Here is a 27,813-nt window from a genome sequence, read left to right on the forward strand (position 1 = left end):
TCTTAAAGGCAACAAAAACAAAGGGCCAAGTGACATTCAGAGGCAAACCAATTAAAATCACTCCAGACTTCCCAAATCAAGTCATGAGAGCCAGAAGGGCTTGGAGTAACATATTCCAAACTCTGAAAGAAAACAACTTCCAGCCAAAAATTTCCTACCCAGCAAAACTTTCTATCAAATTAGATGGAGAAAGAAGAAGCTTCCATGACAAACAGAAACTGAAGGAATTTATGTCTTCAAAACCAGCACTAGAGAAAATACTCAAAGAGATTAACTACAAAGAAGAAATAGGTAACACACACCAGAACCAGAGAAACAAGAGTTTCCATCCAACAGTCAACTAAGATTGGTTATCTGTGGAGATTCATTACTTATGTTAGTCTTTTACCTATCTCTAAATGGTATTGTTTGCCTTTATTGTTGTTAATTTTTAGGATTTCTAGTTGGAATATTAATATACCCTCAGATATAGCATTTGGAAATATTTTATCCCATTCTATTAGTAACTGTTAACTCTGTTTACATTGTCTTTGGATATACAATATTTTTGTATTTTTTAGGGAGTTTGTATACTCTTCTGTTGCCTGTGCCATTGAAATCATATCCAAGAAATCACTGCCAATTTCAATGTTGTGAGGTTTTATGACCCAGATTTTCTCCTAAAAGTTTATAGTCTTAAGATTTATATTTAGGTCTTTTATCTATTTTGAGTTAATATTTGTATATGGGATTAGGTAAGGGTCCAACTTTATTCTTTTCCATGTAATTATTATGTTTCAACAATATTTAGTTAAAAGATTATTATTCCACCACCAAATGTTCATGGAAACCTTGTCAAAAATAACTTGACAATATAGGGAAGAATTTAGCTCTAGGCTTTTATTTAACTCCAATGGTTTATATATCTGCCTTTAGAATAGTACTACACTGTTTCAATTATTGTAGCTTTATATGGTTTGAAATCAGAAAATATATATATTCTAGCTTTGTTCTTTTTCAATATCATTTTGGGTATCTAGAGTCCATATTCCATATTAGATTTTTTTTCCTGAAAAATAAATATATAAATATATGATAGTTTCACCTAAAAAAAATAGAAAAAAAATATTCTCTGGTAAGAAAGAAATTAAAAAGAAATATTGAAATGTTATCTTTAAGTCATCAAAAGCTTGGTATCAGACAAATGAGACTGTTATGTGAGATTAACATTTTTAATTTTGGATAAATTGCTAAAATACTAAATGTCAACCACTAAGCCAAGCATGGAAGGGAGGGATGGGGAGAGAATGGGGTGGGGATCGGGTGGGGGCTGACTGGGCGATGTGTGCATGTATGTCTACAAAAGTTTGTATCCCACTATGATGTATGAATACAGTACACCAATAAAATAAAATAAAATAAAATAAAATAAAATAAAATAAAATGAAACACTGCTGGAGCCGGTGAACTTTGGAAGGAATGTACAGATGCGGACAAAGTCCCTGCCAACCCCTTTGCAGAGGCTGAGGGTCAGAGTTCTGGACAAGGCCCCGGCTTGGCTTTCCTGGCACCACATCAGGTTGAGCATTCAGACGGAGCTGCCACAGGATGCAAGGCCAAGGCTCCTGAGGCCTGAGCACCCATGAGAGGCAGCAGGCAGGGTGGCCGTGGGCATGTACCAGTATTGGGAATGAACCTAAAAAGATTCAAAAAAGAAGTTTTGGTTATTAAAATATATCACTCTGTAGAAAATGGAGTGCAGAACTGTAAAAGGGAAGTGCTGGTAGGGCATGAGTACTGCCGGGGAGTCAGGTAGCTGTTATAATGCCAAAGTAACATGGCTAAAAGTAATCAGCAAGTAGATAGTGGAGTGGGACTTCGGACTTTCACATTCTAAAGACAGGTTTGCATAATAAAGGACATCTAGCTAAGGATTCCCCAGGAGGAGGGGAAGAGGGGATTGACCTTCCTGAAAGGGGGGCAGATACCACATGGCCCTTGACCTTGTGAATCATTCTGGTTTAAACAAAGAACCCTGGCCATAGACCGACAGTTAGGTGGGGAAATTAAGGGGCGGACTTAGACCTATGTCATAGAATTATGTAGGAGAGCAAGAGGAGGACTTCATGTCCATAAAAGCTGTTGTGTGTCTTGTATTCTGGTGACTTCGTTTCAGGTCACTCCCTATATTATCCTGTAATAATACAGGGCTGTACCTGTATTCTGTATTTCTATCTTTGTACTAATAAACTCATTTAAGTCTTCAACAGGAGTCTGGACTATTGCATATTTATCATTAGTCTGGACAAGGACCTGTGGTTATGGGAAAATCTCCGGGAGTCTAACTAACCAAGGTCCCCGGGGACAGTTCCCCCAAACCATAACAGGCCTGTGGCTCTTTTGGGATGCTGAGGGTAATCGCGTTTGCCGCTCAGAGGCGTCTAGCGTACTGGTCAACCTACCTGGTCTAAGAGAAGCCCCCGGGAGTTGGAAGCTTCCTGATTTTGCTGGCATGGTTTTCTTTCCTCCTCTGTAAGCATTCATGATCCAACCCCTTGGGGGGCATTTGTGTCTTGAGGCCTTAAAGGGCCAGTGGATGGCTCACAGCATCCTGACTCCACTGAGAGGGGGCAGGCCACCATACTGGGGAAGCCGTGCTGAGTACCCAGGTGAGGGGCAGTACTGGGCAGCGGCCATGCGTTCAGATGGCACTGCAGACTTTGTGTTGGTCTGATCTTTAATACTTTATGGTAGGTTACGGTGCCTGCAGCCTGCAGCTCGGCAGGGAGAAAGTCAGCACACCTGTGTGGCCTCCCAGACTAGAGCTGAGCATCTCAGGGCCGAGCTGGGTGCTCATGGCTCCTGCCGAGGCCACAGCGCCAGGCTTCCCCACCGGGCACCTGTAAGAAGCACCCTGCCTTCCCAGGGGCCAGCCTCTCCTCCCAGTCGCTCTGTGCATGCCCAGCCTGAGGCAGCAGCCGGGCTTCAGAGAGGCTGCCTGGACATACTCATCTCTGCCCAGGGGATGGAGACCCGGGCCCTCGAGTGCTGCCTGGAGCGCGCCGGGAGACACTGTGGGGGCGCAGGGCAGCAGGTCCACACGCAGCACCGCGGCCACCGACCTCACATGAGCCTTGGGATCCCTGAGCCTTGGGATCCAGCATCCTTCCAGGATGCTCCCAGACGCCACGGCGGCAGCAGTGACCAAGGCGCCACGGTGGCGGTGGCCAAGGCGGAGTGGTGAAGAACTGTCTCTTAACAACAGCCAATTCTTGCTGATTTGAAAGACAAAGCCATGGGAGACATCGTGGGGCCACTGTTGGCAGAAACCCCAGCAGCTTGCAGAGACCCTCCACATGGGGGGACCCACCCTTCCAGGTGGCCAAGGAGGACGGCTCAGGCACCAGGTGCATGGGAGGGAGCGCAGACAGCCCTGGCCTTTGCCCCGCAGCCCGGGGGCTTTTGAAAACCCCTTGATTGAAACAGCACCCCTACCAGGAGGAAGTGGGGAAAATCTAATGAGTTAACTTTCCTACTTTTTTTCTGGGGGGTGGGTGGTACTGGGGTTCCTGGAAGCCCTTCTACCTCTGGGCTACACTCCCAGACCTATTTTTACATTTTTATTTGGAAACAGGGTCTCCTAAGCCAGCACGCACGGCTGGCTTCGAACCTGCGTGATCCTCCTGTCTCTGCCTCCCAAGCGCGGGGATTACAAGCGTGCATCACCACGCCCGGCTAATGAGTTAACTTTCTGAATTATACGTGTGTGTGTGTGTGTGTGTGTGTGTGTGTGTGTATTTCATTTATTTATATTTGTGTTTAGTTTCATGTTCCAAATGTAGAATTTACATTACTAGTGGTGAACATACATGCTTTAAAACCCCATCTCGCCGGGCGTGGGGGTGCACGCTTATAATCTCAGTACTTGGAAGGCCGAGACAGGTTCCAAAGTCAGAGTCTGCAATTTAGCGAGGCCATCGGCAACTTAGTGAGACCCTGTTTCCAAATAAGAAATAAAATTGGGCTGGGGGTATAACTTGGAGACAGAATAAAAAAATCAAACAAACAAACAACTCTCCCTGAGGCAGAAGACCCTCCCCACCGCACGCCCCACCACTCCTGAGGCCGAGCAACCAGACTTTAGTGGGGAACTTAGGGAATTGCCTGTCTCATTACTTGTCTATACATACATGATATATCATAATGATTTATTAATTTTGGAATTGATGTGATTGTCCAGGGAGCCACTCCAGGGAAGGGCTGTGCTGAGTGAGGCTGTGGCCGACAGGAGATAGAAGGAAACAGGACGGAAGTTAGCGCAGGGCCCCCAGTTGCCCTTGATCCACGGCCAGGAGCTACCTGGCAAAGCCTTTCCAGTCCGGACGGCAATGGAGTTCTCCCTGGAAGATGAGAAAAGAGAGGATTCTCTCCTCGTGGGGCGTGGGGCATGGGGTGCAGGCCGTGGTGACTGAAGGCCAAAGGTGTGGAGGGACAGGGCCTCCTCCAGGCTGCAGGAAGGACTCACTGAGGCCTGTGCTCCAAAAGGTGGTGGGAGATGCCCTTATGTTTGTTACCAAGATCAGGGACTTCTGCCTTAGGCTTATACTTAAAGGAAAGAAAGGGAATTAGGGAATGATCAGGAATCCAGCAAAGGGATTTGGAGGTGTAAGGTGGGAGGGGAAGGCGCCCTCCAGGCACCCAAGACCATATGAGCTAAGTCTTTGGCTCAGAGGCAGAAGGCCCCCAGGGTGGCTGGGTCTGGACAGGAGATGCCAGGGGAGTGGGTGGAGCCACCCAGACAAGTGGGCGGGGCCAGAAGGCCAGGGGCCACTTGGGAGCTGCAGGAAGGTTGGGGTGGGGTGGGAGTCTTTGTGGCCATAGCAAGTTCTTGATTGCTTGGAGTGTCACTACCTCTTTCTCAGCTTTCCTCTAATGGGTTGTTCATTTTGGTAGAAATATTGGGTTCAAGAATGAGTGACTTTGATTTCTCTGAGCCACCCTGTAAATCAGTCCTGCGAAGGCCGATTCCTCCTGATGGGGATGAAATCGCCTTGCTAGGGGTCTCACAAAACTGACAAAGTCAGCCGCTGCATCTGAACCCCCCTGGAAAGTCACACCGTGTCCCAGGAGCAAGCCCAGCCCCTGCGCGCGCGGTCCTTGTGAAGCAGGAGAGGCCCTGTCCCCAGCGCTCAGCAAAGCCCTGGGCTTCTCTTCATCCTTTCCAGGGCTGGGTAACGCTGCTGCTAAGGCCTGAATGTCTGCGTCCAGCCCTCACGAACAGGATTAGTCACCAATGGCGGACGCCCAGAGTTGCCGTGGTCTTCCCACCCACATGCAGGACCAGCAAGAGGTCACCACCTGTGAACCGAAAGCAGCCCTCAGCAGATACAGGACCTGCAGGCACCTTGACCCGACTCCCAGCCTCCCAGAACTGAGAAATGAGTGTGTGTTGACTATAAGCCAGTGTTGATAGTGTCTCAAGTGGACTGAGAGTCCCACCTCGAAGCAAATCTCCACGCTGAAATGAGATGCTAAGACAGGGGGGCCACCTACACGGGTGAGATATTTGAAATGAAAGGCCCAACATTATTCGCTACAGGCTTTTGGAGCAGTTAACACTGGATTGGGAACAACCCAAATGTCTCCTCTGAGGGCTCTGGTTGAGTGAGAGACGGGCTGCTGCTCTAAAGAAGAATGAAGTCCTCCCATGCTGACAGGAAGCAATCCTAACTTAAGTAAAAACAAGGACTGGGACAGACTATCTGCAAGATTGTCAATAGCTGTAGAAAAGCTGAGATTCTTCTCTACCCTTTTCTGTATCTGCACAGATCTGTAAGGACAGGCAGGAAACTGCTGAGGCTGGTGCCTCCTTAGAGGTGCGGGGGGCTGGGGCCTAGGGACACCAGCAAAGCGTTTATTGATTTGAACTTCAAATACTGAACTGTGAATATTTAGCTATTGAGAACACAACTGAAACACAGTGCTACATCTACACTTTACACGAGCGTTTGCTTGTCAGGCTGGTTTTAGTTTTCTGGGCTGTTTTGCACTGTTTGTGGTTTTCTTGCTGTTTTTCTTTTACTCCTTCCTTAGAACAAGGCATTTTTGTGGTTTTTTTCTTCGTGGCTGGAAATCATGCTTCCAATTTCTGCTTCTAGTCATCATTCTGCCCCGTGAAGGGACACGTGAATGGTGTAGGGATGCAGGGGTGGGGTCCAAGGCTGCCCCCCCTAGAGTTCTAGAACCCAAGCTCGCAGCGGGGTCATTCAGGGAGTCACCCCAAGCAGAAGCCACCCTGCCCCAGGGCAGCTCACGCCTCAGGCCTAGTTGCTGGCGAGGTAGGAAGGCCAACCCTCACCCTCTGCAAAGCCATCCAGCTCCAGAAGCCCCTGAGCACCCACTGAGGCTTTGCCTACGGGGACACAGCCCTCCATCCCTGTGTCCGGTCGTCCGCTCTGCTTCTTTCTGTCCTGACGTGGATCTCCCAGAGTCTGTTTCCCAAGGAGCCCAACTTCTCCAAAGCCTGGCAGGTCCAACAAGTCCTAATACAGGCCAGCACAAGGCTGAGCACGGCAGGTCTAGCTGTGACGGGGCTTCTGCATCTCGGTGCTGGTTCTGCTGTGTCCACTGACGGACGCTGTACATTACAGTTGTCATTGTTTACATCTGGTGAGAATACTCGAGAGGGAATTCGAGTATTCCCTCTCTAATGGGAAAGGCTATTTGCTGTAACTAAAATCCACCCTGAAAAACAAACCAGACATTTGGTGTATTCTTATTTTAAAAACTGGTCATTCTCCCGGCATCAACAACAGCCTCATAAAGGACCTTAGAAAACAAAGTCCCTGGAGACTTCCAATGCAGGGTCAATGGCTTCTAGTTTTGTTGTGTTTGGTGATACTGGGGTTTGAACCCAGGGGCATTCGACTGGAGCTATACCTCCAGCCCTTTTTTATTATTTTGAGACAGAGACTAAGTCACTGAGGCTGGTCGCAAAGCTGCCATCCTCCTGTCTCAGCCTTCCAAGGACTGGGATTACAAACACGCACCACCACGCCTAACTTAGCTTCTAGTTTTTATTAGGTGTTCACTTACTAGTGTAAAATACCCTTCACTGTGAAAGTTTTTCTTTAAGGATGGGTGAGTAAGTGGTGGAAATTAGTGTTTGATACTTAAATGGGGCTGTAACGTGACCCCTACAACCTGCTGTTACAGCCTGCTGCATCCAGCTCTTGACCTGCTCTGCCACGAACAGCTCAGAAACGTGAGGGAATGTCTCCTCCCAGGAAGATAAAAAGAAATTAGACTGCCGGGCGTGGTGGTGCATACTTGTAATCCCAGCATTTGAGAGGCTGAGACAGGAGGATCTTAGTTCCTGGTCAGCCTCAGCTACTTAGTGAGGCCTTCTGCAACTTAGTGAGACCTTGTTTCAAAATAAAGAATAAAAAAATAGGGATGGGGGTGTAACTCAGAAGTAGAATGCCCCTGGATTTCATCCACAAAATTAACCTTCACTGTGAAAATTTTGTGAAATAGAAAAAAAAAAAAATTAGACCAAATATATGTGAACCTGGGACACTATTTCCCTTGCAGGACTCTGACTCAGTGACTGACACTAGTCACTTTGAGAACTAAAGACTGGTGGCAGGATGTGAGCCAAGACGACAGTTAAAGCCCCATACACTTCACCCACTTCATCTTTGGTGCCCCAATCAAAAGGTTTTGTTCATTCGGGAAGAGAAAACCCAATGATCACCAGCAATGGAAGGTCTCAGCAAATCCTCTCCCTGCCGATCAGCCCTATCTTGAAACGCTTTATGTCAAGCACTGTCTCAGGGTACCACAAATCCAGGCCTCATCACGTGGGACTGGTACTACACCCATCCTACAGATGAGGATGTGGAGGCCCAGAGTGAACCAGGAAGTAAGCAGCCATGTCAGCAATGGCTTCGTAACAATCACCCCGGAACGTAGTGGCTTGAAACAGTCCTCTCAGTTTCTGTGATCAGGACAGCCCATGTGGCTTAGCTGGTCTTCCAAGTCCTCAAGAGGGTGCTTCTTGAAGGTCACCTCCCTGCTCAGCAAGGGACAAGCCCCGCTGCCAGCCATTTCCTTCACAGGGTTGTTGGTTGGGTTCGATTCCAAGGGAGCCGCAGGACTGGGGGCCTTAGTCCCTAGCCTCACCGCAGGAAGGCAGGCACGCAGGGTGCGCAGAGGCCCAAGATGGCTCTCCTGGGAAAGGCCCGAGGCTGCCATCTGGGAACCTGGACTCCAGGTGAGCCTCCCTCTTCCTGTCAAGTGCTCTGCAGCTTTGCAGCGCCTCCACCGTCTGCACACAAGGCGCTCAGCACCTTCCCTCTCGTGGAGCCTGGAAGTTTAGATGTGCCTGAGAAGGTGCCTACGTGTTGTTTAAACCCTGGAATTCAACTGAGCCTCCCCAGGAGAACTCACTGCATGGAGCCCTCTGTGACTGCCCTGGGAGGATGCTGGGTCGCTCACACCTGGCTGCTTCTGGGCACTAGCAAGCACCTTTTCCCTCTGCTACGCTGGCGAGTCTCACTGTAGTAAGTCACTGTTGTGAGGGTGAATAGATGCTGTGTCCTGGAGAATTACTAATGCTAAGGGTGGTTTTAGGGACCCCTGCCACAGCAAGGAAGAGTCTATCAGCAAGATGGAAACCAGTTTCCCTCAACTGGGAAGTCACACCCATCAGTTGTCACCCATGCATTAGAACAAAGGCACTGGGTATAACCCACTGACAGAACACAGAGGCCACGGCAGGGAGCACCAGGAGTCAGCGCCTGCACCTCCACGGCAGGCGACTCAGCATCCCGGTAGCAAGAGCAGACACAGCCCAGGGCTCCAGGAGGGGACCCCCTCACCAAGGGCGGACAGCCATACCCCAGAGGTCACGAAGCCACGTGGACTCATGCACACAGCTATCCCTTGCACATCAGTTATTCACCATCCACTTACTGATTTACTGAATAGGCCCAAGATCCCCAGCTCAATATTTAAAACCTTTATCCTCACCTTGGCCTCAAACCCACATGTATTCCATCCCAGAGGCAGACCCGTATTGTCATTCTATATCCTAGTTATTTTATGCAAACTCCAAGGGCGTGTGATTTCTTCTTTACACAACAGCAGTGGAGTGAACACACTTCTCTGCATCTGCCCTTTCTTGGGGCCCTGATTTTAGAAGAGCAAGCTGCTTCTCCACCCCATGGCCGCAGTGCTGCACTTGGTCACCCTGTACTGCCCCATCGTTAGTGCCCGGTGGCAGGCACTACAGGTCTTTCTGGTCTTCTGCTGTTATACACATCCAGTGACTTTGCAGACATCTGCTTATCTGCAAAATGGTTAAAGTTAGGCAAATCTGTCATTCTTCAGCTAGGGAATACCTTTATCTCCCCAATACAGATTCAAAGGGGAGAGATGGTAGGTGAAGTCTGCCCCCCTCCTACTGCACCCTCAACACAGGGACCGCCATTCCCAACCCAGGAGGCTACTTTAATGATGCCCTCAGCAAATCCAAGCTTGGCTATGTAGGGACTTCATACTTGTCTATGTAGAAAGCCTACATCAGCCAATGTTTTTCCTCTGCGATTTACTCTTTGGGATTAAGATCCTCACCAAAATGTTGACTGAAACATAAGAGCTGGATGTGGTGGCGCACATCCTGGTACTTGGGAGGCTGAGGGCACACCTGTGATCCCAGTACTTGGGAGGCCGAGACAAGAAGACTGGAGGTTTGCAGACAGCCTCAGCAATTCAGTGAGGCCCTGTCAACTTAGTGAGACCCTGTTTCTAAATAAAAGAATAGGACTGGCCTGTAGCTTGGAGGTAGAATGCCCTGGGTTCAATCTGAAGAACTACACCAGAAAGTAAAAAAAGACATCAGGAGAAAAAGCTCACTGCAAGCATTCATGGTAAAAATACCCCTTTCTTGCTTTTTAAACTGCCCCAATGTCCTGGAAGCCAAGAGAAGTACAACTTGAGGATGGTCACCAAATTGCTGCAGCCCCTGACACCCCTTCCGAGGACCAGGCCAGCAAGGGCAACTAGGCAAGATGTCTGCCAACAGGACCTCTAAAAAATGACGGCTGCCACTGAACACACCGATGGCCAGAACTCGGTTTCTAGCTGCCAAGACCCACTGAAAGAGGCCAGAGTCCTCAGGGCTACCTGGGGTCTTTGTAAGAAAGCAGAAAGATGGGCGAGACAGGACACTGGAACCAACGGGAAGCAGCTCCCACTGGCCAATGCTGGGGCAACGCAAGCATCAAAATAAACAACAGCCACAGCTGACATCAGCTCCTTAAACCTGTAGAGCTATAAAGAAATAAATAGGGGAGAGGGGAGAGTCTTAATTCATGCACAATACAAAAACTAGTTAAGGCCAAATGTACTGAGATACTAGAGCTGGTGAGTTTGATGAGGTTGAAATACCTCCCTGCAAAATACTAGTATCTCAGAGGACCATCCTGATCAGTGAAACTTCCATCACTAAGGAGACAAAACAACAGGGCAAGCCTCCTGCCGCAGCGAACAGAGCACCTCCGGGTGCCCCTGCCATAAAGGCACTGAGAGAAACCCAAAGAGTGCTCTCCGGCACCTGACCTGCCGCCCTCGGCCCTCACAGACACCCGGGGCACCTGCGTGACCTCATCGGAGCGTGCCGCAGGCAGGGCCAGCGGGAGGGAGGATGTGCTGGCTGATGTAAGGACTCCGGGACGCCTGCGACTTCCTCTCAAGGGTTCAGAAAAGGTGGGTTACACTGTACCAGGAAGCCTGTCTGCCTCGCAGCCATGTGGCAGGCAGGGAGCCGCAACCCTTGCGAGAAGCCTGGCCCGGAGGCTCAGGAGACACGGCCTCTGCAGCAGCCGCCGCACACTGACATTCCCCGTACCGGCTAACAGAGCTTTGATTCCAACACATTTAGCCAAGACTGAGTAAGTTTGACTCTCCTGCCTCCTGAGAGCAAAAGCAAGAGCCAAACACACATACACATTATTATTAATATTTTTATTTCAACATTCCAAGGGTCCCCCAACCCCACTTAAAAATAAAACACGGAGCACCCCAATGAATAAAAGCACAGAAAAGCCCCCCATTAGTATCAAATTCATGGCAGAGCACTTCCTCTGAGAGTTTATTCACCCTTTATTACAGAAGGCACAGAGGTCATCTGAGGCCTGAGAGAGGACTCCACTGCAGGCCAGTGTGTGCCGGACATGCGCCCTCACCACACCCAAGCTTAGAGGAGTCGCCCAAGATCTTCCAAGGAGCTGTAGACTCTCCCTATGAATAGTAATTTTAAAAGACCAGACCTAAGACTGACGTAGGCATAATGACAGAAACTAAGGGCAGCCTACTTTCCTGACAGAGGAAGACTTTAAGGTTCAACACACTCAACCCGGCTCCGCCAGAGAACACAGAAGACCCAGCGACCCTTGATGCTAAGACCGGCTCTCAGAAGCTCCTGTAAAAGCAGTGCTGACTCCCCAGACCGCTCCCACCGCCACAACTGTTTCCAGATTCCACGAATACACACTTTCTAGCTCCAGAGTTCTACATTTGGTTCCTGATACCGCGGGCGGGGCTGGCAGAATCCAGTTGCATTCACTGCACCAGCCTGGGCCCTCACCGGGGCGGCTCAGGCGCGGCCGGGTTGCAGTCTGGGCTGGCGTCCAGGCTGCCGGCCTCCTCTTCTCTCAGCTCCTCACTGGCCTCCTCGTCTGGCTGCCCAGAGCTGTCTGCAGTTTCATTGGTTAGAATGACCCCCTCTTTCTTCTTTTCTCCCAACACCTCCAGTCCCATCATCCTGAGATAATGAAGCCGTTCATTTTTGGGCACAAAAGTTCGAATTGAGGCCTTTCCCCGCCATCCGCACAGCACAATAGGACACTGCAGAGTATCTGGATTCCTGCAAACAAAGACGGCTTCGGGTAAATAATGGTTCTTGTAATTGCATCCTCTCCCCTAAAACAAAGAACACGCTCAAACAAGGCAGCAGGGGTGGGTCTTGGGGACGTTTGGCTTGTGGTGCTTTGGCACATCTCCAAGAAGACCTGCCTCCTCGGATTTCACCCGAGTGGTCCATGCAGTGATTGTAGGTCTGTAGACATCACAGGCACCAGTGGGGCTGGAACTGCACATCCTCCTCCCTGCTCCCCTCTCCCCCTGCTCTCTGCTCCTCGCTGTGGTGTTGGGAAACCAAGTGCAGCCTCGTGGAGGCGTGTGGCAGGGCCAGGCCAGGGACCAGGACAACTGCTCCTTCCCACCAGTCCCTCAGATGTGGTGCCTCGTGAACACGCGTCACGCCCCCAGACCTGCTCATCCCTCTGAACCCGGAGGCAGCCTCTGATCCAGAACCGCGAGCACGGCTACTAACTTCTTTTTCACGTGACAGGCCGGGTTAATTAACACAAGCCAGGCATCAGCACAGGCTGAGGATGTCCTTAGAGGGTATCGATTAGATTGGGGGATGGAGGGGGTCAGAAAAGAAGAAGAATGGCCTGAATAACCACCACTGAGAAAGAAACAGCATCAATACTTTTCCATTTTCCTGGTGTAAAGCATGGGTAATAAGCTGAAGAAAAAAACATGAGGAAATTACAAAAACACCTCCCTAACTCCCTGAGCTGTGGCCTGTCTCTCTGGCCTTGCTGTTAGCCTGCGTGTGCCCAGCAGCTCTCCTTTTTACTTTCTCCTGCCCTACCCCTCTCCTACACAGCCCTCTCTCCAGAGGCCGCCCTTATGCCCTTTGAAGCACCTCAGACTGTTACTTATCCCAAGTTCCCATTCTTGAAGATGACACTCTAAGGCCCTGAAAGCTGTGATCGCCAAGTGCTCCTGACCCTTCACGGAGGTGAAGGGACCCAAACCCCATCCACCTCAAGGGGGACCACCAGCTTCCACCCTGTCACCTGGTCCACTTTCCCGCAATCTGGGGCCACCCCTCCTCACACTCAACTCTACACACACATATCTGAGCCCCCATCCGTGCCCCGCACAGCAGCCAGACAGTCTAACGCCCAGGACACATGGGGCCTTGGGCTGCAGAGAAAGAATCCGCCCTCCTTCCTGGCAGCCTGGTCTGCTCCAGTGGCTTCTCCTATGTTCCCCAAGCCCACTAGGTGCCCCTCCTGGAATGGAGTTTTATCATATTAAGAGGTAGCTGCCATGGGCGAGGTGGATTCTGCCACTCTTCAGCTGAGTCTCCAGGCAAGCCACCTCACTCCCCAGGCCCCTGACCTGGCACATGCTGCTGACACTTGCTGGAGGCAGGAGCACGAACACAGTCACAACAGTGGCCCAGGAGCCTCAGGGGCTCCGTCTCTGTCCCCATAGGTGCTGAAATAAGCCTGCAGCAGAACAAGGGTCTCTCACCCCTGCTGAACCATGTAACCAGGCAGTGCTAGTGTGCTAGAAATCAGAATGCAGAGTAAGCACTCGGCATTTTGTTCTCCATAAATACAAACACACCTGGGCCGTGCTAACTATTCCATAAAGAAGCACCATCAGAACAACCTATGAGAAGAACGCTTCAGTTCTGAGGTTTCCACAAACTTCCCTTCAGAGGAACATTCTCAAAGGTGCTACCGTCACAAGAGCTCCCGCCCCCCTGCCCCCGCCACACACACCCCCACAGCACGCAACACATCCAGTGGCACGGCGTGTGCTAACTTACGCAGGGTCTGGTTCATACTTCAGCACGACACTCCCCTTCACTGGAAGAGAAAGAGGCACACATGTGTCATGCTCCCCAGTTAGTAGACAATTGTGGAACACGTCTATGCACTGTGTTGTTTTGCTTAGAAGGACTCAGATGGAACAAAGGCCCCTGAACACATGCAGCTGAGCTGAGCTGAGCCCAGGGCCTCTCAGCAAGCCCCTCTCAGGAGCAGGACCAGCACTGGCTCATCCTCAGAACTCAAGATGAGACGAACTATAGCTTCAATTCCCACAAGCAGCATGAAATACCATACAAACAGTAGAAACGATAACTGCAGCCATGTCTCTGTAGGATTAAAAAGAAAAAGGACCAGTACGAACAGCTCCCTCCTTTCAGGCGGGCTCTCGGCCAAGGCGAGTAGGCGGCAGACCAGGAGGCGGCGCAGTCCGCAGCCGTGGTCAGCAAGGGTGGATCATCAACACAAGGTCTGAGCGTCTCAATAAATAGAGCCAGGCACACTGAACGGCCAGTTACAAAGGGAAACACAACCCAAGCGCTTGGCAAAGTTACTTGGACTTCAGGAAATGCCACCAGGGTGCTCTGAAGTGGAAATTTATGAAACACAAAGGCAACAATGCAACCAATAATCATCTCTATTCAAGGCTAGCTGGTCTTGTGCCTCAGAACACAGGTGAGCCCAAGGACCGGGGCCTGGCCCCAGCCCCCCGCTGACCACAGAAGGGCAGGGACATGGCTGCTGACCCGGCCAGGGACTCTCCAGCTCGCCAAGCTGCCTCCCAGGGTGGCTCAAGACCAACCCTGAATACCTCAGACTCAGCGTGGGTTGTGGGCGCTCCACCAGGCCAGGGGAGCAGAGCAACCTCCAGAAGGCGCCTTTGACACCCGACACGGTGAGAGTCTACAAGGCTTTCTGGAAGTCAACAAAGTCCGTGTGAGGCCCCTTGTGCACATGGTGATGGATTTCAGGGTCCCAGCAGACCCCCGGGCTGCTCAAGTCCTTTACATACAGTGGCACAGCCTCCCCCAGAAACCATCCACATCCTCTCGTACCCTTTGTCATCTCTATAGAAACACAATTTTTTTTGTTGAATATTTTCAATCCACGATTGGGTAAATTGAGGACGTGGAACCCAGATAGAGACTGTGTTAATATGTAACTGAGAAATTTGTCAAAAAATCAGAAACTCCTATATTTTTGCTGTGCTTACAAAGATGAGTCAGCACCTTTACTAAAATCAATCTGCTTACCCAAGTCCTTGGCTTGACTGTAGGTCTCACTGCTTAGTTTTCTAAAAAATGGATTTTCCTGGGTCAACAATATCTTAACGTCTTCCAATGATACTGTAATAATTCTTGAATTGATAAATGGATACAATGTATATATTCCCTGTGGGAATAAAAAGAGCAGTCACCACTATGCCACCCTGAATAGCAGCATCGCCCTCACCACAGCCCCAGCCCCTGGGGAGGGGCCACAGGAGGAAACCCACACCCACCCAGGAGGAGCGCAGCACCCGCCACGGCTAGGTCCCCAGCCATGCAGACCCCGCGCGGCCCAGCAGGCAGCCCCGCATGCCCAACTGTGTGGCATGAATTGTGGCAAGGGCTTTCAGAATTACCTCCTGTGCCAACCGGAAAGCACAATCAAACTCTTCGCCACTATTATTTCGACACCAGACTTTTATCCCCGTGTTAATAACCTGTAAATTAAAAAAAATAAAACAGACAAAAATCAGGAGAATAAAAAAAGTAAATCCCCTGTACTACAAAACGGCAAGGCTGTGTGTGAGCAGCTGCTGAAGTAGAGGGTTCAAGAACTGACCAACAGCTGTGAGTGACTTCTGCATACTCAACTCAATTACCAGAGCAGAAACTAAAAGTGGTGGGCACGGTGCCGCAGGACTACCCCCAGTACTCAGGAGGCTGAGCCTGGAGGACTGCAGGGTCTCAGCCAGCCCCGGCAACACAGTGAGGCCCTGTTTCAAACTAAAAAGTTAAGTAAGGCTGGGGGTGTAGCTCAGAGGTAGAATGCCTCTGGGTCCAATCCCTAGTATGGAGGGAAGGGAGGGAGGGAGGAGGAGACCCAAGGAGGGCACACACACTGCACGGGCCATCAAGGCAAGGCGCGGTCAGGGGTCGCACGGCCTGACAACCCGGCAGACCCGAGAGGAGCGAGCATGGCAGACCCCATGGAGCGTGCTCCCAGAACACTCCTGGCCACCTGCTGCACTAGGCCGGGAGGCAGAGGGGAAACAAATGAAGAAAGCACCTTGGTGTCTGAAACACCAAGGAAGGTGTGACGGGCAAAGTCCAGGCCACAGCGGCGTGGGCAGCACAGGCCCGCCCGGGACGACCAGCGGAGGCTGCGGGCCTGAGGCGCCCGCGGCTCTACCTTCATCCTCTCGCTGTTGTGAAGCAGCACGTTCCTCAGCTCCTTGGAAACCATGTAGAGCTGCCGCTTCTTTCCTTCCGTAGTTCGAGTCAGCAAATTCATCCGTGGGAACGAAGGATCCAAAGCATAAAATTTCCTGTGAACAAAATAATTGTTTACAGGAGCTGAGTTCAAACTTCAGCACTGTCTCAACACCATCGCGTGCCCTGCAGAACTCAGCGTCTACAACTGCAACGCGGGTCCTGCTCTGGGCTCCCATCTGCTGAGCTCCACCCACCCGCACGTGGGGCCTCCGGCCAGCCCCAGCCAGGTCACGGCTTAGAGACACGGGCGGCCTTGTCTCCACCGTGAATCCCGTGACAAGGGCGTGAGATACCGACACTGAGTGCTCACGAGACTCTACAGATGCACAAGGGCCGCTCGCCCAACACGGCGCCAGCGGCCACGCTCGTGGGCACTCACCACAGCAATGGCCAAGCACGCCCCGCTGCACATTTGTCATTCTGCACTAAGTGTCTCCAAAGGAAAAGAAGAATTAAACAGGCCGAATGGATCCTTACTCAATCGGTGGGAACAACGGGTCATCTTCAGGGATGAATACAAACGGATCTTCTTTAAATCCAAACAACTTCATTTTCTTTGATGGAGGAGGGCTAAGAAAGGAATTAGGATGGGCTAAGTGAATGTGTTCAATACCCCAAAGCATGCTGTTCCTTCCTACCCGAGGGCTGCTCTACTCAACAGGCTTCTGCACCGGCACCCCACGCTGCAGGCAGATGTGGAGGCCTCGTACTCACCCCCACCCCGAGCAAAACCCTGCGGCCAGGCTCCGGCCCCAGCTTATCTAAAGACCTATGCAGACCCCAGATGGTCAGGACCCAGCAACAGCTCTCTTCCGTACCCACACACGCCGTCCTTCTTGTTTTCGTTATTTTCTAAATTCTCAGTTGTCTGAGTTATTTCTGCGTCACCAGTCCCAGTGACCAACTGACTTTCCTGCTCTGCACTGTCTGCGGGTTTCCCCTCGGTGGGAGCCACAGGGCTGGACTGCATGGTTTCTCTGGTCTCCACAGATCTACCCTGTACCTGTTGTAGGAAACAATTTACACAAAAAAGAATGGCATACTTTTTACTGATATAATATTAAAACTTAGTTCACAAAATCAGTTATTGTTTTCTACAGCACTAAGAGAAAGACAACCACATTTCTTTAAACACATATCACTTTTAGCTGGGCATGTGTATTTGGGTAGTATGGGGGAATGAGCCCAGGGCTGTTCTACCTCTGAGCTACAACACTAGCCCTGCTTTATATTTTGTTCTGAAACATGTGCCTCGCTCAGTCCCTGTGTGCCGGCCTTAAAGCTGACTCCTCCTGTCGGCCTCCTCAGTGCTGGGACAACATGCATGCTCCCTCACTCACGGCAGTACTTCCTCAGGGAAGGACACCAGCCTGCTCTCATCTAAGACACTCAGCGCGTGCCTGCTGTCTGGCACGATAAATGCAAGACACAGGAGGAGTGAAACACAATCCCTAAAACACCAGGCAGGGGCAAGAGGACAAGCACATGAACGGTGCAGCAAAAAGGAAGGTGAGGATTGTTTTGGGGCGTCTTCTAGTTCCAAGCAGATACCCAAGGAGAGGCACACTGCTAAATTAAGGAATCGTATAATTTAAATTTGGTTTGCGCATCAAGAAAATGTTTTACTTATTTTTTAGGGCTAGGAGGGGTGTAGCCCAGTGGGAATGCACTTGTTTAGTAGGTATGAGGCAACAGATTCTTTTTTTTTTTTTTTGGTGGTACTGGGGTTCCTGGAAGCCCTTCTTCCTCCGGGCTACACTCCCAGACCTATTTTATACTTTTTAAATTTAGAAACAGGGTCTCTTAAGCCAGCACAGCTGGCTTCGAACCTGCGTGATGCTCCTGTCTCCACCTCCCAAGTGCGGGGATTACAAGCGTGCGCCACTACGCCCAGCTGGATTCAATTCTTAACATTGAAAAAAGCTATTTAAAAAGTATATGTCCTTTCTAATAGATCACAGGATTGGTAGAAATAGCAACTCTCAATCCCCATTAAATAAGTTCACAAGTTATGGTACTTCCAAGTAGGTGATTTCTACTGTCTCTAAAATTGCAAAGCTATTAAGTAAGTGGCCAAGATTCAACACCCTAAGCCCAAACTCTCAACACCCCAATACACTGTTTCCCAGAAAGCACATTCCACTTGTGTTAAAAGCAAACATAAGCCAGGTGTGGTGGCACATGCTTGTACTCCCAGCATTTGGGAGGCTGAGACAGAAAGAAGGATCATAGTTCGCAGCCAGTCTCTGCTACGACTAAGTGATGCCCTTTGCAACTCAGTGACTCTGTCTCAAAATAAAGAATAAGAATTAGGAGGTCTAATGGCCCTGGGTTCTGAAAACAAAAACAAACAAACAAAAAAACACAAGAACAACAACAACAAAAAACCCACAACGCAAACCAACTCCAGGCTCTGGACAAGGCAAGTGGTATGTGTCCCTTCTACTCCAATCTCTTAAGTTGTGAAAAGAACTTCCCCTGGAAGCAGCCACCACAATGACTTCCCGAAAAGCTGACTCCTGTGTGGTATCCCCAGCTGGGGGCCTTTGAGCGTGCCACATAAGCAACAGGAAAGACAACCAAGTTACTGCTGAGCGTAGAGACAGGAGAGAAGTGTTAACCTTTAGCTTTTTAATTACACATCATCGCGAGGTTCTGAATAGAAACACATCCGCACACGGCATCTGGGGCGTTTCCTGGGGGCCCCACCCTGGCCCCCATTCCCATCCATATTACTGAGATGGGTACTGATAATTCCATATGCATATACACATAACATTACTGGAACTGTTTCCATCACCAAGTCTCCCTTCCCAGCACTTTTTCCTCACTATTCTACTGGTCTTTCTCCATACAGCCACGATGGAAATGTTCCTTTACCTTTGGTTGACGTTTATTCCACGGCATTGAAGATTTTTTCACTAACACCGCCACAAAGAACCCTCCAGTATTCTGATGATGAGGTAATATTCTAAGACTTAAAAAGACACATGTAAAATTCACACTTTATGAAGGATTCAAAGTGCAGTTTTTAAAGTATTAAGCAAAGACCAAAAAACAAAGTCAATCTGCAGCAAGGTCACGTCTTGTCACATACATAGCCTGCAACCTTAGCATGACTAAACTGTCGTCTTCCAAAGAACCAATTCCACTATTCAGAACGGCTCCATGCTATGGCCACGCGGTGCCAATACTCTCATTGTATGCAGGCACCAAGAACGTCCCTTGCTGGGAGGCTCCAAGACGTGGGGTTGGGCACAGTGCTACCCAGGCACTACAGCAACGCCAACGCCACCGGATAGAGCCCGTCGGCTCTCCAGAGGGCAGCGCCACCCAGGGCGCCCAGACTCCCAGAGGGCAGCGCCACCCAGCGCGCCCAGACTCCCAGAGGGCAGCGCCACCCAGCGCGCCCAGACTCCCAGAGGGCAGAGCCACCCAGGGCGCCCAGACTCCCAGAGGGCAGAGCCACCCAGGGCGCCCAGACTCCCAGAGGGCAGCGCCACCCAGGGCGCCCAGACTCCCAGAGGGCAGCGCCACCCAGCGCGCCCAGACTCCCAGAGGGCAGAGCCACCCAGGGCGCCCAGACTCCCAGAGGGCAGAGCCACCCAGGGCGCCCAGACTCCCAGAGGGCAGCGCCACCCAGCGCGCCCAGACTCCCAGAGGGCAGAGCCACCCAGGGCGCCCAGACTCCCAGAGGGCAGAGCCACCCAGGGCGCCCAGACTCCCAGAGGGCAGAGCCACCCAGCGCGCCCAGACTCCCAGAGGGCAGAGCCACCCAGCGCGCCCAGACTCCCAGAGGGCAGAGCCACCCAGGGTGCCCAGACTCCCAGAGGGCAGAGCCACCCAGCGCGCCCAGACTCACCACCGCTCCAGGTGCATGGCCTGCAGCTTCTCCGGGTCCTTTGGTGGGAACATGGTGGGTCGAACTTGGGTGTGTCTGCTGTGGGGAACGTCGGCCCAATCCGCAAACCACTGCCCGTCCTTGGTCATGACCTGATGCAAGAGGGCACTTTCTAGACTACAGATTCATCCAGACCATCAGTGCTAAGAAAAGCGAAGGGCTGGTGAACAAGCTCCCAAACACGACCAAGGGCAACTCTCTGTCCAAAGACAGACCATTTGCAAAGATAAAGATGGAACATTTACAAAACATCCTCAAATTACATACTCTCTGGTAGTAACAAGGAGAAAATATTTTCATTCCAAAACCAAGACAATCATTACAAAAGAACATTTTCCATGTAGGTCTCTGCTTTGTAAAACAAGTTTGTTTCTGGACCAAAAATGTGAAGTGAATTGTTTCATATAGGAAACAAAGTTTGAAGGCCAGATCATAAAAAATAAATAAAAACAAAGCTTTAAGTTGGGTATGGCTGTGCATGTCTATAATCCTAGTACTTGAGAGGCTGACACAGGAGAATTGCAGGTTCAAGGTCAGCCTTGGCAACTGAGTGAGCACCTGTTTCAAAATAAAAAATAAAAATAGGGCTGGGATGTAGCTCAGAGGTAAAACGCCCTTGGGGTTCAATCCTCAGTACCACAAAGACAAAAGAACAACAAAAACGTTACAAAGCTCTATTTATCTGGATGAGAACAAAACTGGTTTCCATACTGGGAATAAAGGCAAAGAAACTTCCACTGGCAGAAAGAAGCCCATGTGTAATGGTGCCCACGGTCATTCCACGTGAGCTGGAACAAATTCTGAACCGTGACCCACACGCAGCAGCACGTGGCTCCCGCTGACCAAGCGTGGACACTACTGCAACTGCCCAGTCTAGGCCTGCCAAGCGCCCTGGTGGAGGGCTACCTTCCACTGCGCGAGCCCAGGCATCCACTTCAGTCCTGGCAATTCAGCAGACACATCGGCGAGCTCCAGGGCACCTACAGGATAGATTAAAAAAAGAGCTTTTCAAAAAGGCCCAGCCCACTGCACCAGGGAAAGCAGGCACAAAGATGGCACAGCTATGATTCCACTCAGAGGAATGCCCTGAGAGCAACACACCGTCAGAGATCCGCGGCCACAGGGCCGTGGGGGCGGCAGTGAGTGCCAACAGGCACGGGGAGTCTTGGTGCTGAAATGGTCTAACACCAGACAGTGGTGAGAGTGCTCAACTAGGCAAAGTTACTAATAATCTCCAATATAACCCAGCACAGGTGAACGTTATGACATGTAAATTACAGCTCCATAAAGCTGCTAAAATAGAAAGGCGCCCCCATGCTGCCCGCTGAACAGGCTGGCTTGTCACAGACACACACTGGCCATAGGACCTGGCCTTTCGCGCCTGTGTCTCACACACGAGAAGCAAAGAGCAACATTTAAGGGCCATGGGAATGGTCCTAGGTTTTCTACAATCGCCCAGCAGCCCAATTCTAAAGACAAAGGAACAGCAGCTGTGAACCATGGCTGTGAACACACTCTGCCACTGCAGGAAGCTGTAAAATGGAGCCATTTCAGGAAGCCCCTTAAACCAGCTGCTATCCACATGATCAATACAGATGCGACAGCTTCAGAGAGGAAAACCGAAAAGCTCTGTGGAGAAGCAATGAAAAGCCTGAACAATTATAAAAGCAAAGCAGGAATCCCCAAGGTGGACACTGGTCAATGAGAAACTTCTCCGGCAAGCACCTTGCTGACTTCTGTTATTTATTTCTGAATATCTTCACTTAAACCTAACAGCAGTAATTGCACAAGTACTCAGCAACTGGTTTTCTCAAACACTGTCCAGGGGCCTCATGACTGAGCAAGGCTGGCCTCACGGTGACCTCCCACCAGCATCTGACCCAGAGCTGCCAACTCCAACCCCACGCTGGTAATCTGCACAGGTATCAGCTGTCCTTCCTCCAGCTTCGGGCAAGTGCTTTCAAGTGGGATCACACACTCTCCAATAAAAAAAAAACCAGTGACTCGAAGAACAAGGCTCTGCTCATTCTTGGGGGGAGCCCCAACTGTGCACAACGTCCCCGACAGATCTAGCCGCGGTCTAAAAACAACCACATGCAAAGATGGCTGTGGTATCATGCCACACACAAGTACACACGGGAAACCCACTTGTCCAGCAAGAAAACAATCGCAGAATAAGAGAACCACTCAAAGGCTGGAAGGCAGAAACCCATGAGGGCAGAAAGCACCTGGAGCCAAGGTGGACACTGGCCCCACAGAGCAGGCAGGTGGGTGTTTCCCATGAGGGCAACCTCGTCAGGACTGAGCACCAAGCACCTCTAATGTTGGCAAGGTGGAAGTGGGGACAGGAGGGAGCGGAAGCACCACGCAGAGCCTCCAGCCAGGACAGGGCTGACTCTGCGATGGGAGTGTTTCCTCCTGTAATTAGGGGGCCTGGCTCTGGACTTAGCCAGGAGCTTTAGACAGAAAAAGGAGCCACAGTTACATGGAGTGCCAAGTTAGGCAACCTGAGACTCAGTAGAGAATATTAAACACGTAAGAGAATCTATAATAATTTTAGGCTAAGCACAGGATGTGGTGGCAGCTCTACCCACTCCAAGTCAAAGGAACACTCAAGAAACCAGGGAGTCATTTATTTAGATCCCAGGAACATTAACCTCCAAGTCACAACCCCCAGCCTTCTTTATTTTGAAACAGAGTGTCTCTAAATTGCTGAGGCTCCCCTTGAAACTGCGGTCCTCCTGTCTCAGCCTCCCAAGTACTGGGATTACAGGCACGTGCCACCACACCCCACAAGGAAAGTAATGTTTTAAACAAAGGCACTAGCAAAGAAAGCAGCCTGAGACCCTCATATACTGTTACTAGCCCTGAGGCTAGTACTGAATAGCTGCTAGGCATGCAACGGTAAAGGCTCAGTCCATTTTCTTTCACAGAGATTTGGCATCAACCCAGCAAAGGATATACGAGGAGACTGTGTTGCTCAAGCAACGTAGAATATTGCTCTAAGTCCTAGCTAATGCAGACATATCCAGACGGGTTCGGGAGTTCTAATGCCTGGCCCAAAATGCCTGCATGCGATGATGTGCCACGATAAACGATTCAATTGTATCCCCACAGTCATCCTCATTTCTACCAAGGGCTACCAAAAATACGGGGTAGTGACCGTGCAAGAACCACCGTTCAGAAATCGTGTCTTTTCCTAGGTGTATGTATAGGCAAACAAAATTAGCACAGCATTGTGAATCCCAGCCGAAGGACGCAGTGCACAGCCCAGATCAGGCAGCTAAGAGAAACCTAACCAAGAGGATGCAGGTTCGTACCCTTGAGGAACTGACACCAGGATCTCCGAGAGACTTGTGCACCACACTCACAGCACTCTTCACAATAGGCAAGCGCAAGAAACCCAGGTGTCCACCTACACGAAGGGGCGGGCGAAATGCGGTCTGTACACGCAGCTGAGTATTACTCGGCTCTAAAAAGGAATGATTCTGATACCAGCACACGGATAACCCTTGAGGCCGTCGTGCTGAGCGAGGTCAACAAGCCAGTCGCGAGCAGACATGATGCCTCCATTGACGAGCAGCCTAGAAGAGATCCTGGAGGAAACCCACACAGCAGAGACCGGAATGAGGTCACTGGGTGAAGGAAGAAGGGGCCTGGGGACCTCTTGTTTAACACCTCCAGTTTCAGTTGTCCAAGATGAAGAGTTCTGGAGGTAAACGATGGTGACAGTTGCAAAAAAAGGTTAATCTACCTGACACTACTGCACAACGACCCAGCGGTGAAGGTGAGTGGGCCTGGTGGCACATGCCTGCAACCCAGGACCTGGGGGCTGGGACAGGGACAAGTCTGAGGCCAGCCTCAGTAATTTCACAAGACCTTGTCTCAAAATAAAAAACAAAGCCCAGGCACGGTAGTACACACCCGTAATCCCAGTACTTAATGAGACTGAGACAGGTTTTTGAGGCAAACGTCAGCAACTTATTAAGACCCTCAGCAACTGAGAGAGACCTCATTTCAAAGTAAAAAACAGAAAGAGCTGTAGCTTGGAGGTAGGGTACCTCTGGGTTCACCCCCCAAAAAAAGGGGGGGAGGGATAGAGCCCAGTGGTAAAGAGCTCCTGGATTCATTCCCCATTAACTCCACCACCAAAAGTAAGTGGTTAAGATGATAAACTTTATATAAAATTTGCCACAATTAAAAATTTAAAAAGTAATAACGTGATAAAAATCTAACAATCTTTCAAGCTTATGGCATATTGCAGTAATTCACAAAACTGGATAAATCTACTAGGAAAGTGTTTTTAATTATGATATCTTATTGTAGGAGATATGGCCTTAGGTTACACATATAAACAAACGTCCAGAAAAAGGTCTCTACAGAAATACATACATTAGAAAAATCTTTTTTAAAAGCATATACTTTTACTAAGATTCATCAAGCAAGCTCACCTTCACTTTTCTCCAGCAGAGATGCTATGACTGCTTCGTCCTCAATGGGATTCAGAGAACATGTAGAATACACCATCCTCCCCCCTTCTGCCAGCTGCTCGGCACCTCGAGTCGCAATCCGCAGCTGCAAGCTAAAGATGGACACCAGGTTACCCTAGGACTAAGTGCACCCACAAGGCAGACGTTACAAGCACATATCTATTATGTGCTTGGTCTTTATGACACCATTATAATTTCAAAAAGGGCAGGGGGTACAGAACCTAACGAGTCAGCCCTCAGTTCCATCCCACACCACATAAAACAAAACACAAAACCAAAGTCTTCTAAGGGAGTAAGTGAAGTCATTTCTCAGACAAGGTGTTTTTTGTGTTAGTAAAAGCAGCACCTATTTACATAAATGTTTTTCTGTTCTATGTACATTTCCTGACATGTCAATAAGCAAAACATAAAGCTGAGTGACAACTGCATTCAGCACATTAGATGAATTTCAATATCAGAACTTCTGTACTAAGCTGGGCGTGATGACACACACTTGTCATCCCAGCACTGAGGAGGCTGAGACAGGAGGATCACGGTTCGCAGACAGCCTCAGCTGCTTAGTGAGGCCCTTTGCAACTCAGTGAGACCCTGTTTCAAAATAAATAATAAAAAACAGGGCTGGGGGTGTGGCCCAGAGGTAGAATGCCCCTGGGTTCCATCCCCTGTCCTGCAAAGAGAAAAAAAGAAAAAGAAAAAAGAAGAAAAACACCCTCCGTACTTGAGCCAATCTGTGGTTTTCCATGGAGGATCTGTATCCCTCACACATCTAACCCTAACCCTTGTCTCTGCTTCCCACACTTAACACAGGAACACTTCCTGCTAACGCTATTTGTGCTGAATTTGCAGGAGGATCCTTTAGATCAGCCACAGCTCTACTTCTAAGAACATGTAGTTCTAGAGACAATACAATTTAAGCTACTCTGGACAGGTATACTAAAAACTCCAGTGCAGGGATAAACACTGTATCAATATTGAAAGAAATTAATTCCCTATGGGATTTTCTTTTGACTACTTTTAAGTATTTTTCAAAATTATTTTTTCTGGTACTGCAGATGGAACCCAGGGACATTCTATGTCTGGGCTACACCACCAGCCCTCTTTTTTATTCTTTATTTTGAAACAGGGTCTCACTGAGTTGCAAAGGGCCTCAATAAGTAACCGAGGTTGGCTGCAAATTGGGATCCTGTCTCAGCCTCCCGAATGCTGGGATTAAAAGTGTGTACCACCACACCCAGCTTTTTTCAAACTTTTTTAATGAGCATTTTTCTTGTCATAAAAGTTTTATCCAAAAAATTCCTAAAAATCCAAAATAAAAGCAAATTAACATTTCAACATGAAAGGACAAAAAGTGAAGAGAAAAAGATTGGTAACACTTGAAGAGGTAAATGGTCATTTCGTGGAATAATGCATGTTTGAAATGTTCTAGAAATGCACATGACTTGCAGTTACTCCTAAAGTTTTATAAACAACTCCTAATATGTAAGCAAACTCTCCTGAAGTGGCCATGAACTCTCACAGGCTTAACTCTTGACTAAAGACCTGGATTCATCCTCACTATCTGTCACAGAGCATCTCCGGTGAGTGTCACTGACCCATGTAGCTGTAAGCTGTTTAAGGTGGTCCACTTCTTCCAAACATCAATGTTTTTTCTCATAGTGCCATCTCCGCTGGAAAGAAAAAATTTAAAACTTGGAACTCTGTATAGGTAAATGATTAAAAGTTTAACAGGCATGGTATGCTCAAGCTCAATTACAAAACAGGTTATAAATACCAACTAGAAAGCAATCTGTGTTCTTACAGATGACAAACAACTTTCTATTTGTTTTAGCGACACTCTAAAACATATTTTAGTTAAACATCAACTTATTTGAATATGATGGCTCACTCCTTTAATCCCAGTACTTTGGAGATTGAGACATTACCTCAGGTTTGAAGCCAGCCTCAGCAACTTAGCCCCTGTTTCCAAATAAAAAACAAAGGGGGTACAGCTCAGAGATAGAATGTCTGTGGGTTCAATCCCTAGCACCAAAAACAGCCCCCAAAAACAACAAAAAAGGGAACTTATTTAAATAGGAAGCCCCAGTTCATCTCCTGGACATATTGTCTTCATTTGGAAAAAATTCAAAGTTTTCCATATGAAAACTTTGAATTTTTCCATATGAAAAGTACTTGGGCCCAGAAGTAATTGGGATTTCCTAGCTGTTTAAAATATGTACAGATGCCTAACGAGGTATCCTGGGGAGGAGATATAAGTCTAAGTGTGAAATTCACTTCTCCATACACACCTTACACACAGCCTAGAGTAATCTGTCTTTCTGGTATGAAGTGGCCTGTCCCTGAGTTCGGGTGTAGGACTTTCTACTTTCAGCATCGAAACAGCACTGAACATTTCAGATTTTTAAGTTTGAATGATCAGACTGGGGACACCCAACCTACCCAACAAGACTGATCTGGAGAACCAGGGTGCGAAACTTGAACACTGCCACTTAAACTCCCGATTAATCAAGAGGGATATTTTAACCAGTTACATGAATGTTGGTAAATTTATACTTACAAAGATTTTCCACGACAGATTCAACTTAGCCAATTTAATCTCATTATCAATTTTTTCTATAATTAGCTAAACATTTCTGACTTTGTACACTTATTAAGTAGAAACTTTTAACATATTCATTAGTAGAAATTCTTTCTATGCATTTTGCAATATGGAACTCGTCAGCCTGCATTTGTCCAGTTCCATCCATCAGTTTCTCCAGGACTTATCCCTGCCGTGGATGACTCTGTGACATTTAACTTCCCCTGGCCACAGGATGGAAATGTCCCATGGGCTGTCATTTCCAATGATGTCACTGCCTGGATGCTGGTGCCTTGCATGGTGGAAAGTTTGCCATAATTTTTGAAATTTGTTCACCTTAAAACCAACTGCTTAGAGCTCAGTGTGGTGGTACGTGCTTGTAATCTCATTACTTGAGAGGCTGAAACAGAAGGGTCACAGGTTTGTAGCCACCCTCAGCTACTTAGTGAGAACCTTTGCAACTTAGTAAGACTCTGTTTCAAAATAAAGAATATAATATAAGGCTGAGAGTATAGCATGGAAGTAGAATGCCCTGGGTTCCGTCCCCAGAACTGGAAAAACAAACAAAAACACAAACAAACAAACAAAAAAAAAACCCCCAAAACCCAAGTATATATAAAATAATTTTTTCAAAAAATACAAGAAATGAGTTATATTACTGCTCAAAAGAATAGAGATGATAACTTGGGAC

General features: G+C 48.9%; 1 protein-coding gene across 1 annotated transcript in view; it reads right to left on the minus strand.

Annotated features, from left to right (window-relative positions):
- Window positions 1-11,625: 11,625 nt before the first annotated feature.
- NSUN2 (NOP2/Sun RNA methyltransferase 2) overlaps window positions 11,626-27,813 on the minus strand; it is a gene marked incomplete at both ends in the record, with an annotated part of 28,678 nt that continues 12,490 nt past the window's right edge. Inside the window, 12 exons of the mRNA XM_080698022.1 lie at window positions 11,626-11,908; window positions 13,676-13,715; window positions 14,930-15,068; window positions 15,301-15,381; window positions 16,074-16,209; window positions 16,634-16,726; window positions 16,975-17,159; window positions 19,037-19,133; window positions 20,019-20,149; window positions 20,964-21,037; window positions 24,509-24,639; window positions 26,140-26,214. Coding sequence (XP_080554148.1) covers window positions 11,626-11,908; window positions 13,676-13,715; window positions 14,930-15,068; window positions 15,301-15,381; window positions 16,074-16,209; window positions 16,634-16,726; window positions 16,975-17,159; window positions 19,037-19,133; window positions 20,019-20,149; window positions 20,964-21,037; window positions 24,509-24,639; window positions 26,140-26,214 — 1,465 coding nt within the window. The remainder of the gene's footprint in view (window positions 11,909-13,675; window positions 13,716-14,929; window positions 15,069-15,300; window positions 15,382-16,073; window positions 16,210-16,633; window positions 16,727-16,974; window positions 17,160-19,036; window positions 19,134-20,018; window positions 20,150-20,963; window positions 21,038-24,508; window positions 24,640-26,139; window positions 26,215-27,813) is intronic.

Source organism: Muscardinus avellanarius (assembly GCF_963383645.1).
Source record: "Muscardinus avellanarius genome assembly, chromosome: 1".
Lineage (NCBI taxonomy): Eukaryota > Metazoa > Chordata > Mammalia > Rodentia > Gliridae > Muscardinus > Muscardinus avellanarius.